The sequence below is a fragment of the Zingiber officinale genome, chromosome 9B (assembly GCF_018446385.1).
Source record: "Zingiber officinale cultivar Zhangliang chromosome 9B, Zo_v1.1, whole genome shotgun sequence".
NCBI classification, from domain to species: domain Eukaryota; kingdom Viridiplantae; phylum Streptophyta; class Magnoliopsida; order Zingiberales; family Zingiberaceae; genus Zingiber; species Zingiber officinale.
In genome coordinates, this window is record NC_056003.1 from 113247503 (window position 1) to 113262045 (window position 14543).

The 14543-nt window shown below is 34.2% G+C and overlaps 1 protein-coding gene across 6 annotated transcripts in view; it reads right to left on the bottom strand.

The window, feature by feature from the left end:
- Nucleotides 1-1213: 1213 nt before the first annotated feature.
- LOC122024511 (probable UDP-N-acetylglucosamine--peptide N-acetylglucosaminyltransferase SPINDLY) overlaps nucleotides 1214-14543 on the bottom strand; it is a 41605-nt gene continuing 28275 nt past the window's right edge. For 5 of the 6 annotated variants that reach the window (XM_042583154.1, XM_042583156.1, XM_042583160.1 and 2 more), the window contains 5 exons: nucleotides 13978-14159; nucleotides 13477-13761; nucleotides 11766-11913; nucleotides 2013-2432; nucleotides 1214-1898 (listed from right to left, as the gene is read on the bottom strand). In XM_042583154.1, coding sequence (XP_042439088.1) covers nucleotides 2080-2432; nucleotides 11766-11913; nucleotides 13477-13761; nucleotides 13978-14159 — 968 coding nt within the window. In that variant the 3' untranslated portion in view covers nucleotides 1214-1898; nucleotides 2013-2079. Of the gene's footprint in view, nucleotides 1899-2012; nucleotides 2433-10655; nucleotides 10796-11765; nucleotides 11914-13476; nucleotides 13762-13977; nucleotides 14160-14543 lie in introns of those variants that run through there. The other variant, XM_042583159.1, reaches the window with a different exon arrangement.

Below are 14543 nucleotides of genomic sequence, written 5' to 3' on the forward strand. Positions count from 1 at the left end.
TAATTGGTTATTTAAACTCTTGCTATGATTTTAGCCAAAACATCCTTTTGTGCAGGGCTATAACTTTGAAAAAGTTTGTTATTTCTGAATCTTATAGCTTTAGTGACCCCTTCCAACAGCCTGATATATAAAGCTCCCATAAATATAGGATCTCAAAAGAATCTATTATATATAATATTATCCTACTTTGTAAGATGTTATTTTCGAAACTCGAACTTGTGACCTCTAAGACACAATAACAATTTTACCGTTCCATCAAGTCTCCCCTTAATTATATGGCTCATTGTGGCATTCAACAATATTTTTTCCGAAATTTGATTTGTTATCATTTTTGTGGATCTTACAACGAAGAAATAATTCTTGATAGTAATACCACATCTTATATATTATATAGTCATACTATATATATTTACTAGATCTTTTGAATATCCATTATACACCATATATTTAAGAAAATTGCAAGATCATCGAAAGTGATCGAAAACATTTGATTAGGTAGTATATAAGCATCACTGACCCAAAACATCTACCAGTTAGCAATGGTCACAACTAGGGTATTAACAGAAACCATAATTTCGATGCCCTCCGTTAGTATTGAAGTCACATCATCAACTATCACAAGATCCAACTACTCTTGATGTTGCATCACCCATTTTGATGACTGATATCTCTCTCCCAAAAACATACATGCTCATAATTCCAATCTCTAATCATAATCACAAGTGCACCATCATGATTGTATTATTTTGCTTTAACTTTGTTCGCCAAAGCTCCTATCCCATAATGAATTGCATTAGCTTGATGCTTAAGATGTGTTAAACTTCCATAAACATTCACTTTAGAGCTGTTTAGCACAAAATCCATTCTTTCTAATTCCTTGATTCCTGCAATGTGTGCAACATACATCTAGTATTCGAGTGTGAGTAGCTCTCCATGATATGCTACACGAATTCATCCTAAAAACACAAGATCAATTCAAAGGCATTATAAATGTCATAAAGATGGTGTTACCTCCTATATCATATGATCAAGAACAAGTCTTGCCAATGGTCTAGATGTAGTTAGGTAATGTTAGCACACATTCTTCACACATTTTACCCAGTCTAATTAGGAAGAAAGTTTCCATTGAACAATGATGATAGCGAAGCATGATGAATTTGTTGAATGAGATAAATGTAGTCATGTTTCAAGTGCAACAATCAATACAAAATGGTTAAAAGGATAATAAAGTACGAAATATGTAAAACTATAGTTATGGATGTACATTAAAAAGTGATGTCAAGCAGTTGATGTTTGAATAAGTTAATGTATCAGTCAATATATTAAAAAAACAGAATAAGATAAATACTTAGAAATAAGCAAGACCAGACAACAAACCCAAATAATTTAAAATAAGCCATAAACCAACCAAGGACAAACTCAAATCAAACAACTTGGGCCTTGAAATGGCCATTCTATGATGATCTGAAGGCGGCTGGGCCATAAACAGTTCAAGGAGCCTATTTACCTACAAACAGGCTGCCCCAGGTAAAACACAAAGTCAGGTGCGCTATATATGCTACATATGTACAAAATATATGTACAGGGTTACCACTTGTATAGCCCTCAAATTAATTGTCCATAGAAACTTGGATGATACCTTGAGAATTATTATTGCCATCTCCCAAAATGATTTGAAAAGCTTCTGGTACTAGATATGTAACCTTAACAATTAAATTTCCTGGTAGAAGGGAAGCCCCTAGGTGGTCATGCTCGCAAACCAATGGTCTGAATGTACAATTTGTATCATTCACAAATATACAACTACTTGGCGATGGTAAGATAAAGCAGAGGCATCCCTTTCAGCTTTTGCTAGGTTGTACATTCAAATACAGAAGTTCAGCAAGTTCCTATAGTACCTGAATATTCAATAAGGCGAAGATAAATTGAATAGAATTTTAAGACAAGAATCACCCTTTAGTTGTGCAGTAAAAAAATGAAACAGTAAATGAGTCTATAATTTGCTGGCTTACCTAAGAACAATTCCTGATCCACTGTGTTCTCTAAAGTCAAAAAGATCACCAGACCTTGTCAATTTGATTATCGTTTCTCATGGAGCTTGGTCATTGCATCTGTTTTTGTCATGTTGGACTTTGCAGAATCAAGCAGTGGGTCAGAATGTAAAGCCTTTTCAAAGCAGGATTTAGCTTCTTCCCAGAGACACTCAGCCACATGGACAAGCCCTAGATTGTTGTATGCTGGGGCATATCCAGGGCAAAGTTCCAGCGACTTTGAAAACATTGCCTTGGCATCCTTGAACCTTTTCTGTCTCCGGTAAAGATTTCCCAGGTTAGAGAGGATTGCATGTGCCTGTTGATTTGTCGCAAGGGAGAGAGCTCTCTTGTATGTTAATTCAGCTGTAGGAAGGTCATCAGATAATTGCAGCGCGATACCTAGTATAATCAACATACAATGTATCACTTGAAATGAAACCATTACAATAAAAAGACTAAGAAAATAGGTTGTATTTCAGCCACAAAGAGATATCTCAGAGACTGGAGACTGATAACCTACCAAATATTTGACTAAAAATGTTGAAATTTCTTCATTAATAGATAGCTTGGTGTGATGTTAATAGACTAATCAGAGACATAAAGTTAATCCTCCTAGGTGAAAGAGTTCGGTTTCAGTTATAGAAAGCAAAATAGATATCATGGAAAATCAAGAGTATCTAATCGAACAAGCAAACCTAGGGTTTTTTTTTAATTTAGGAAGTTCAATTTTTATGGGTTGCAACTGTCATACCAAATTAGTTACTTCAATTCTTGTTTCAGTAGAATATTTAAAAGGTTGGTTACCTATTTACTAAGTAATTAGGTAGATTATTCCTTTAGTTTTTAAGAGAATGTGTCATAGACTAGGTACTAATACCTTTGTTTTGATATTCCTCTGTCAGTTTGATTCAGTAAGGGAGATTGTTTAACTTTTTTGTCCGTTGTTGGTATCTGATCTTTGTCTGCTTCCATGCTATAATAATTGACATTTATCTCTTGATCCATTTAGGTCTTGACACCGTGTTCTTTCATCCACTGCTCTCCACATCCAGAGTAGAAGCCAGTCAGCCACCCTTGCTTCCGAACAACCACCTCAAAGAACCTCCATGTGCATATCTCACCACATCATCTTCCTGTCTTCCACTGTCCATCCATCTTCCACCAGATCGCTACCTTTGAGCACTTCACTCCAGCCACTGAGCTCCTATTCCCATGAGTTCAGATCAACCAGATAACTGCTGGTAGCTCGTGTAGGACCGCAACACCCATTAAGTTTGATATTAGAAATTGGTCTACAAAAACTTGTGTGGACATCTCTTTTTTTGTTGGAAAACCTAAATGGAGGGACCCACCACTTGGTGGCTTTAATACAAACAGTCTTATGGAGGGACTCTCCATAAAATCTTATGGACGGTGCCTTCTTTACCATCGGAACCATTGATTCAGTAGTATATGGTTTAGTGTACTATAGTATATCAGCTTAAAAATTGTAGGTATATCAAAATTTTACAAAGCATAGCATATCATGTAAAGAAATGTAGTACATGCAATGTAATGTTTAAAATCTTAATCATGCCGGAGTTTCAATTCTTGATTAGAATAATATAATTTTGATATCGTGTCAACGTTCAGACTTATGGTGTTGGTGGCAAATTAGAATTGGAGGAACCAAGGAAATGAAAAAGGGATGACAATTTTAATATTATGTCCTAGTACAATTTTGTACAATTTTAATATAATGTTGTACAACAAAAATACAAAATTTGGTTCATCTTGACGAGCATGGTAGCATGCTAAGAGATGAAGTGTCGACATGACACAAAAATATAGGAGAGATTACATGTGTCAAATAATATCAAAGTTTCCGTAATTTATAAGAAGCTTAGTTTCGACAATGTCACCTAGCAAAGTATGAGATTTCAAACCATGAGTGCATAATGTATAAAACTAAGGTATGTTGCAAAAAAAAAAAAAAACACTATAGTCCATCATGTAACAAACCATAGCATATGAGGTAAAGCAACGGTCGTTGATCTAAAGGAGCCGACTAGAAGGTAGTTAAATCGACAAAGGAATCGAACAATTGACTGTCAGCAGTTTGCTTCAACTAGATGAAGTAACATGGATGAAGTATTAGTCTAACAATGTTCACTAAGGATAAGGTTCTAAGAGTAGTAGCTCAATCAAATGTTAAAGTTTCAATCAGTCAACCAATGGTGATCAGTTTTGCTCTATAAATACCAAGCAAAGGCACCTCAAATAGCACATCCAAGACATCCCTAAGCATTCATTTTTGCGATCAATTCACCCATACTACTATTGTGCGCTTATTCGTTATTCTTGTGCTAAGTTATTTTGTTTTCTATATTCTCTTCTACTCCACTCTTATCCATAAAAGAAACATGTTTTTGTACCAGGTTTCTCCACCTCTAAAAAGGAGATGGCTTTTCATATAGTGGATTCAAAGAGTGACTCGTCTAATGAGTCATAGACCGTGGAGTAGACACTTGGGGGTTGCCGAACCATGTAAAATCCTCAGTGTTAGCATGTTTCATATTTTTCCGCTGCTTATATTTCTAATCGACTAACCCACTATATCTAAGGCTTTGCCTTTGCAAGAGCACAGAAAAAGGAATTTGAATTTTCAAGTGCAACTATTCATCCCCTTTTAGACGCTTCACAATGTTAACAGTATATGGTTTAACGAATAAAAATTGTAAAAATATCATAACTTTACAAAATCTAGCATTTAATATAATGAAATGTAGTACATACAACAACAACAACAACAACAACAATTAAACCTTATCTCGCTAGGTGAGGTCAGCTATATAGATTATTTTACACCACTAGACTCTATTCCCTACTATATTATCAATTATATTTAAATAAATTTTATCTTATTTTATTGTTACTAACCAAATCTTTTTTTTGTCTTCCTCTTCCTCATTTGATGTGCATACTTATCATAGTTTCACATATATATCCGTATTATCTTAAATGTGTCTCTCAGAGTTTTTTCTCAATAGATTTTCTCTCTAATATTTTCATATTTTATGTTGTCCATCCACCATATAATATAGCAAGTCTAACCGTTGTTTTGTAAAACTTTCCTTTAAATCTTATATGTACTTTACGATCACAAAGAACACCTAACGCTCTCCTCTATTTCAACCATCCCGCTTATATTCTATGGGAGACATATCTCAATCCCTCCATCCTTTTGCAAAAATAATCCTAAATGCTTAAAACTTTACGAACAATTCACCATCTTCTATCTTAATAATTGTATCATTACGTCTAACATTGCTATACTTAAATTCTATATATTCTGTTTTTACTCTACTAAACCTAGAACCTTTCACTTTTAGCGTTTCTCGTCAAGATTCGAGTTTAGCATTTACTCCTTCATGTGTCTCATCTACCAAAACAATATCATCTGAAATAAATCTGGTACATGATGTATGAAAATATAGTACGGTGCAAAAACAATGCAATACATCATGTCATAATGTTCTTGAATTTTTTTTCTAAGGGGACTAAATTGTAATTTATCAAAACTAGTGGATTTAATTGCAAAATGTCAATTAAAAAAAAATAACCCCACTTCTCCCACGCCCTGTGTTATTGTTTTATATTATTTTGGTTTTCCTCTTCATTACAAACAGCAATGCCTCCTCTGTTCCTTAAAGTAACCCACGTTGATACCTCCTTCAATGAGGAGATCGATTTGAATCTACTACTCTCTCGCTACTTCACCAAGCAGTCGCCGCCTTCTTGCCGGAAGAAATCCCTGCCCTTGCCAGAAGTAATCGCTGCCCTTAGCGGAGGCAATCGTTGCCTTTTGCTGGAAGCGATTAATGCCCTTGCTGGAAACAATTTGTTACCCTTGCAAGAAGTGATTGCTACCCTTGCTGGAAACGATTGCTTAAGTGATTGAAGGAAACGATTCTTATCCATTTTGCTAGAAGCAATCTTACCATTCTTGTTAAAAGTAGTTGTTGCCCTTGTTGAAGGAAATTGTTGCCCTTTTCGCTAAAAGCAATCCTACCTTTTCTATGGGAAGCAATGGTTGCCCTTGTTGGAAGCAATCGTTATCATCGCCTCCTCCCTTCACATTGTTGATCAAGTCTCTCCTCTAGGTAACAACTACACAACATCTTAGCAGTTTCTTCTCTTGAAATTCCTACGTGGTTATGTGTTGTTAATTGAATTTATATTGAGTTCTTACTTAGAGTTTGTCTAATGTTGTGCCTCATGTCTTGTAATGTGATGATGTCCTTTATTAGGATCTTACTTTTTGATTTAGGAAACTCAAAGAAGGGTTGTCCATCCAACTCTTTTGGTGTTTTTGTTCAAGATGGTATGCTAGATGTGTTCAAAGAGTGCATTGATTGGGCAAGTGACAAAGGGGAGCTTCCTCAATTAAGGAGGGTTTTTCTTGCTTTCATGGTTAATATTTACTTGGTACATGATTAAGTTGTGAAAGTAGACATAATTATGAAGTATTGCTAACATAATTCTTTACATGATCTTATTCTTGTTGCTCAACAACTTTCTTCCACATTGCTTACCCTTTTATATTCGTAGTTGATATCCATTTCAATTGATCCCTTTTGAAAATTATGACAAATTAAAAGGTAGTCTGATGCACGAAGCTCCCCCTAATGCAGGGTTCCAGGGAAAAATCTATTATGCGTAGCCTTACCCTACATTGCAAAAGGCTATTTTCGTGACTCAAACCCGTGACCACCAGGTCACATGACAACAACTTTACCGTTGTATCAAGGTTCCCCTTCAACCATGACAAATTAAATTACCTAATTAATTTGATTAATTAATAAATAAATGACACTAGAGTTTTGGCTCCACACTTTAAAAGATGATTGTGTTAATACTTATATTAAATTAACGAGATAATAAATATAACACCTAGATTATAGAGCTGAAGTTTGATGCTACAAAGAAGTTACGTAACTCATTATGCTGAAATATGTAAATAAAATAAATTACTTATATTATAGAACATTGAGTCCGCGCTTAAAAAAAGAGCCCTTTGGTCTTTTCGCAAGTGCGTAGGCTTCAACCATTTTATATGAGATAACTTCTACTTGATAGATAGTGGGTCGTTCGTCCTATTCTATGTGAGAAGTGTTCGGGTGGATTGCAAATCATTCACCTTATATATGTACATCTACATACACATATGTGTTTCGTATTTGGTAGATTATAGGTCGTTCACTGATCTTTATCCGGTGGATTGCAGGTCATTCACCCTATGTATTCATATATGATTTTGATGCACTTTGTCTTGGATGGATTGTAGGTCGTTCATCCATATATACGATACATCTGTCATTAGATAGATTGTGAGTTGTTTGCCCTTATATAATATGTTCATATGCGGATTCCTTGATAAACTAAATTAGAAATACTTGTAAGAGGGTAAAAGAGAAAATACAGGAATTGAGGAATTCATCTAAGGGTCAATTTAAGAGAAATTTATGATAAAAGAAACTAATTGAAAATGAAGATCTTGACTAGTTACTTCCTGGATTCTATTATGAGATATGATATTTGATATCAAGCACTTCTCTCTTATGCCCACTTTGCATTTTGCTCACGTTCAGGTGTTTTTTACCTAAAAGTTATTTACTTAGATGCATTTGCATTTAGCTTGGCTAGTTGATGTATGTTTTTGCTTTGACATTATTCCAATTCACACGCGGTGAGCGAAGCTAACTTCACACCAAGCCAAGGTCGTGCGGGGCGTGACACATAATGTCACAAGCCATAACATGAGATAAAGATTAGTGGTGCATGGGTACCCTCCACAAATATACCCTCGACAAAGATCTCTATAGAAGAGACTCCATATAATGTATTCTACAAGGGTTGGTATCCAATCCAAACTTCATTGTCACCAATGCTGTAAAATCCATTTATGAAGTGGCCTATGAACCCACCTAGGCCACTTCAACAAGGAGCAGCTTCACCCAATGGCTAAGTGACACTTGCCGGGGCCCTTTCAAAAAGCAAACTGCCTAGACAACCCAAACAGACCCTATTAGGGGCCAGTTTTAAAACAATGACCTAGGCAATACACTTGGCAATACAAGCAAATCTATGAAAATATGTCTATATAATTTTTCAATATGTTTTTCTTTCTAAACAAGACCAGATTTAGATTGTCATGACTCATGAATTTAATTGCAATATAATTATTTATCTTATTTATATTTTGACATTATAGCATGACACAAACTATAAACTTGCTATGTGTTTTGTTGCAATTTAGATTTATGACTATGAAATATTTGATTTATATTTTGTTATGATTTTAGTTTTCTTGGTTGCAATGGAAAATATAAAATGTTTTATTATTTAAGTGTTTAGTACTTATCAATTATTATGACTTATTCATTTATGATTGTAAATTTCTTTTAATTATGGAAATAATTGTTATATATATGTCATTCTTTAATATATATTTTTCTTTTCGGTGCTCACCTACTGCCTTACTCTTACATTTTAATATTATTTTAATGTTGACCACCTAAGTCTTCTCTTAGGTTAGGCAGTGGATCAACCATTTATCATCTAGAACTACCTTATTTAATACCTTGATTGCCACTTTACAGGATCTAATGCAAGTTTGGATTCGACTCATTGTTGACTAAAATTGCAAGGGAAAATTTAGTTGAAGCATCATTTCAATTAATCAACATTAGTGTGCGATAACTTCAACAACAAATTGATTCACACATAAGAGAATTACTTCTTTTAATTTGTTTGTTAGTTTAAATTTTTAGCATTTAATTCTAACAAAATCCTAACATAACATTACCTTGTTCGTCAAAAAAAAAATAGTTAGTTCATCATTTATTGTATTATATACAATAAACTCATCATCCATCATATTTTCTTCATTGTCTTTTTGTTATCATATTAATTTATTAAAAAATCATTGTTCCTTGTCAATAAGCTTACATCAAAATGATGAGAGAGAACAACATTGCTACTACTAGAGACAAGAAACAAGTAAAATTTTAGAAATGAGGATAGGATCATAACCAACTATAAAATTTAGGAGAGCTCAGATACACAAGAACTAGATTCAACAATACTTGTAAATAATAATTATTATAAACTTAGAAATGTCAAGGCAGATGCCTCAACTTTTGACATATGACACACAATTAGACCAAGAGCAAATATGTTTCATGATAGTCTAATTAAAATAGAAGACTATTTTGAATATTATGTATGAACCTTATTAAGCAAGCACCTTTCAATACACATTTATTGGAGCCACTAAGAATTGTTGAGACCTTGGTTCCTCTCTTGTGGTTAAATCTAATTATGATGCTTTGATGTTTCGACAATCAATTTATGTTAAATGTTTATATTTAATCAAGTGCATAAAGTGTGCAAGCATGCAACTTGGAGATTGTAATGATTAATCTTGGATAAGACTTTATAGATTGAGTAGGAAGACTTAAAGAGATTTGGGAGTCGTGTATGGATCAAAAGTTCATCAACCTATTAACTTGATTCTTTTATCCACTACTTCTAATTCATCTGAGTCACCTAAGGCCCTGTTTGGTATGGTGGATTAGGATAGGATTACAAGTTAAATCCATGTTTGATTGGTTTTTAGAAAAGTCAATGATAACTGCATAGCCTGATTAAAATACTGTAGCAGCTGGAAAATCAATCCCACTTCAAAGAAGGTATTAATAATCCCAAATTGAACAATAAGCCTGATAACTAGTTAAAAGGACATTTTTACCCTTGCTTTGATGCTTTCCTTGCCCTAAAAATTACTAATACTGGGATATTTTAGTCATATAATTAATAATCCATACTTTTATCCTTACCATAAAAATCATGCCAAACAAAAATAATTTTATCATAGTTTACTAAATATCCTCATTAAAAGATTACTATCAAGTAAATTTATAATCCTTCAGTAATCCTATCACACAACCAAACGCTACCTAAGAGTCTTACTAAGCGTACCAGAGAGATTCATGTCAGGAGCAAAATTGCACTATGTAATGAGCCTTATAAAATCCAAGCTAATACATATTGTAAATTTAAGGAGTAAAATGTAGATGACCATATGTGCTTATCCACATTCACCCAAAAAAAATTTCTAAAAACTCCTTCAAAAAACTTCATGTCCACTATAGTTCTTTTTGAATTGTTAGAAAAGTTGAATCTAATGCATATGTTATTGACCTAATTTTAACATCGATCCAATTTTTAATTTTGAGGAGTTAATATCATATTGAGGGTGAATAGGAGCCTTGGCACAATAAAGTTATTGTCATGTGACCTTGTGGTCATGTGTTCGAGTTGTAAAAATAGCATCTTGTAATGCAAGGTAAGACTGCATATAATAGACCAATGTGGTCATGGGTTCGAGATTCATGCACCAAGCTACCCTTTTTTAATACCATATTGAGGGTGATTCGAGTCTTCTTCTTTATTTATTAATTTGCATACAAGTTATGCTCAGTATACCTACACTCTCATCTATGAAATATCTCATTCGTCTAATCAAGCATTATAAGCACCCAAACAATGATATTCCATGACGAAAGCACCGAAAGGTACCTAGTATGTTCGAGAGGACTTCCATAAATTGATAATGCTTAGATCATGGAGGATGAACATTGATGGCTTGCTCTTGCACTACTTGAAGGAATGAGGCAGTTATCGCTTCACCCATCTACAAAGATGTCTCTACTTCGAACCTGTGTGGCACCGCCAGACTTGAATTGGAAAGTCTAATCATCTCTCATTCAACAAAGTCAAGTTCTTCTTGGTGTGTAGAATGATGCAAAAAAAAAAAGATAGAGGATATCTTAGTCTAATTGAATTTTATAATTTATTATTATTGTTTATTAAATTATTGAGTTATTTGCTAATTTAGGATCGTCACATTTTCTTTTTTGGTAATTAATTAAAGGGATTAGTGTATTCAGAATTATGATCAAGTGTGTTTCCCAATTTTTTTATTTATTGCCTAAAAATTTATTAAAGTGGTCCGAAGCCTATATAATTTTCATCTTTTTCAATTATTAAGAATCTACATTAGATTCTGTGTGAGTTTCTCTCTTTGTGAGGTTGGTTCAGTTAGTTTGTTCATTCTACTATGTCAGGGCTATTAAAAGATATTTTTATAATCTTTATATAATATTCCACTAGTAAGTTTTATTCTCTATGAGATTGTTGGTTCATAATGCTGCATCACCTTTCGTAACCAATCAAACTTGGCACGATAATGGAGCAGTCCAACGGTCTAATTTTGTACATGTTGCAATATATCAATCAAGAGAAAAGGCTTGGGCCAGTCAAGTTCAGTATGCTTGTACACACTTGAGGTTTAAAGTTATAAAAGGAGTTGTCGGCTTTTCTTGTCGTGTAAATTTCTGGATCAGAGATCATGCATCAAACCATATTAATTTTGATTACAAAAAAAAATTATGAAAAGTTTAAACTCTAAACTAAATAACATTGATAATTGCACGAAATGTGTCTGCACTTTCTGTATTATATTGAGCAATTAAAACAACTATTAGCTGCATAGTTTGCAACAAAATTTCACTTTCAGTGTCATGTTCTTAATTGGCGTATATAGTTCAGAAAAATGGATTCTTATAGCTTTTTAATAAACACATCTGCTAACATAATATGTAAAGATAAGTAATGGCAAACAGTTACCGAGGTTGGACCATGCATAGCTGCATTCCCTGGATCGAGCTACTGCAGCCTTGAGGAATTTTACAGATGTATTGAACTGCATGCTACCTAGGCTGTATAAACCAAGTTGATGCCATTGCACTGCATCATCAGCATCCACTTCAATTGCCTGTAATAAATTTATTTACAAATCTATTAAGAAAGTTGTACAAGTCATCGCATAAAGAAACCATGATTGAATACAACAATGTTCTAACATCAAGCGGAAAGTAATGCAATACAAACATTGACATAGTATATGTAGGGTTTGAAACAAGCAATCACAAAAATGCCTTAGCATAGATAAACAATAGTGTACAATATATGCACACTTGTTTGCTTTATTAATATACAGCCCGTTAAAACAATTAAGGCAAAATTCAGAGATCAGGATGCACTTTCAAATAGTGGTTTTGGAAAATCTTGAACTGACGGTCTATGAATTTACTCAAGCATCCATCAAAACATAATAGAGGAATTGATGGTGTTACAAGGACACAATGAAAGAAGTTGGCAACTAAGGAATATAACAGAGTGAGGAAATACAACATAATCCAAAGCTCATAAGGAAATAAGTTTTATTCGAAACCAGTTGAGTAAAATTGTGTTTATCCTTACTATATTTGAGTCAATTACATGAATGGTGTCCCTCCTTTGAGCTTTATATTAGATTACATCACGAAGAATATTCAAATCAATTATCCAAATTATAGAGGGGAGCTTGGTGCATAGGTAAAGTTTTTGTTGTGTGACCTAGAGGTTGTGAGTTTGAGTCTCAAAAACCTCCTGCAAAGTATGGTAAGATTTCGTATATTAGACCCTTCCCCGGCACCCTACATTGGTAGGAGCTTCATGCATCGGACTGCCCTTTATTGACTAATGTATCTACCTCTACCCCTTGCATCTATCAGTCTAATTGATTCAACTCCATATAGAATATGTTGGTCGCATTTGAGCATGTGCTTCTTATCAATAATAAATACTAGTGTCATAAGACCAGCATTCAAATTTCGGATGATAAAGAGTATTATGAATGTTTCAGTCTTAGACGTCAAAAAGTGCATCTGACATGCAGGAATATTTTCAATGTATATCCCAACTTTTCCATATAACACATTGATTGTTGGTCCTTGCTTACAAAATGAGAGGTTTTTTGCTAAGATATTCCGGGGTTGATAGAAAAACAAGGTTGGCCAACTTAGATGAGCAGCATGCTTCCTATTTGGACAATGCCAAAAGGCATAAGAATGTAAATTCTACCAGTTGGCCCAGTTCATTTTTAAATAAGAAATCACTTATTAGGACGAGATTAGCAGGCAAATAAAAATACTGATCAATAGACAACTGTTGGAAAGCCCCTTGACTTTTCTACTTTTTAAAATGGTAGCATCCCTTATCAGCAGGTAGATGATACCTGTTTCACAGAATATTTTTTTTTAAAGTATGGTCAATATACAATAATGATAGCCCATGTCGGTCAACTAAGTATGTCTTGCTACTATTAGAACAGAACAGCTAGCTTCCGGGTCAGACTCATAGGCAATGATAATGTCATATGCGAGCTGCTGAATGCTAATATACTTCCATCATGAGATCGAAACAAGTGAGCAGAAACAAATAAACAACAGCTAACACTTCCTTTGAAGCATAAGTATTAAGGGTCTAACAGTCTTAGCTAAATTGGAAGCATCACCCGTTTTAATGTGCAGAGGGCTAGCTCATCTGCTTCATCCAAGTCTGTCTGCTCAGTATAAAATGCAGCTGCAATTTCATGTTGAGCTTTATAGGCCATTGCCAACCCTGCCCAAGCTACAGGAAGATCAGTAACTGCAGCATCACCTTCTTTCAGAATTGATGCCATTTCATTTGCTGCCCAAGTAAGCTGCTCCCTGGAACCCAGTGACCTTAGAGCATCTTTGATTCGATGGGTTGCTATTGCATACCTAGTAGACATGTTATTAGGCTCTAGTGTTCCTGCCTGCGGATAGACATTAATCTTGCAGAAAATTAATATTGAAAAATGAAAAAATAAATAAATCATGTAATTGAATCTTCTAACTTTGTAGACAATTGATCAAACGATAAATTAACAGACTATCCAAACATTTATTTGGAGATGCAGACTAAGTTATTTAGTTGGAACAAAATTTAACTTGCTTTCTAGATTAGTAAGCAAAGAAACAAAGAAAACTACCTTCTCCAGGCATTGTTTGGCACTCCTATGATCACCCAGTACATAGTATGCATTTGCAAGATTCACCCATATTGTTCCAGATCGGAGATCAGATTTTAGCGTTGCCAATAAGCACTCTTTTGCGACAGTTGCAGCTTCTATTTGTTGCAAAAAAGCCCCTTGTCCTGCATTGGCACCTGGACCTAATATGTTCAAGGATGTCAAAAGGGCTGGTGGTTCACTCTGAGATGAAACTATGAATGAAAATGTTATTAATTCAATATTAGTGCTGTTTGATTGTGAACCAAACATCTGGTTTACTTTCTCCATCATAAAATTTCTCATAACCATTGCATAATTTTTCCACACTTTAACCATGCTAGTGGGAGAAGTAGAAAAAATAAAGAAGCTAGATTATTGATCTACTAACAGTGTCTTATTTGATTGATAACCATCTTTGACACCAATAACCAAGCCGTAGTTGGCATATCATCCTCAATTTTACACTAATCCTACTACTGTTCATTTGTTAATGCCAACTCTCTTAACCACGTCTTCATTTTCCTCAAACACTAATAAGACACAGC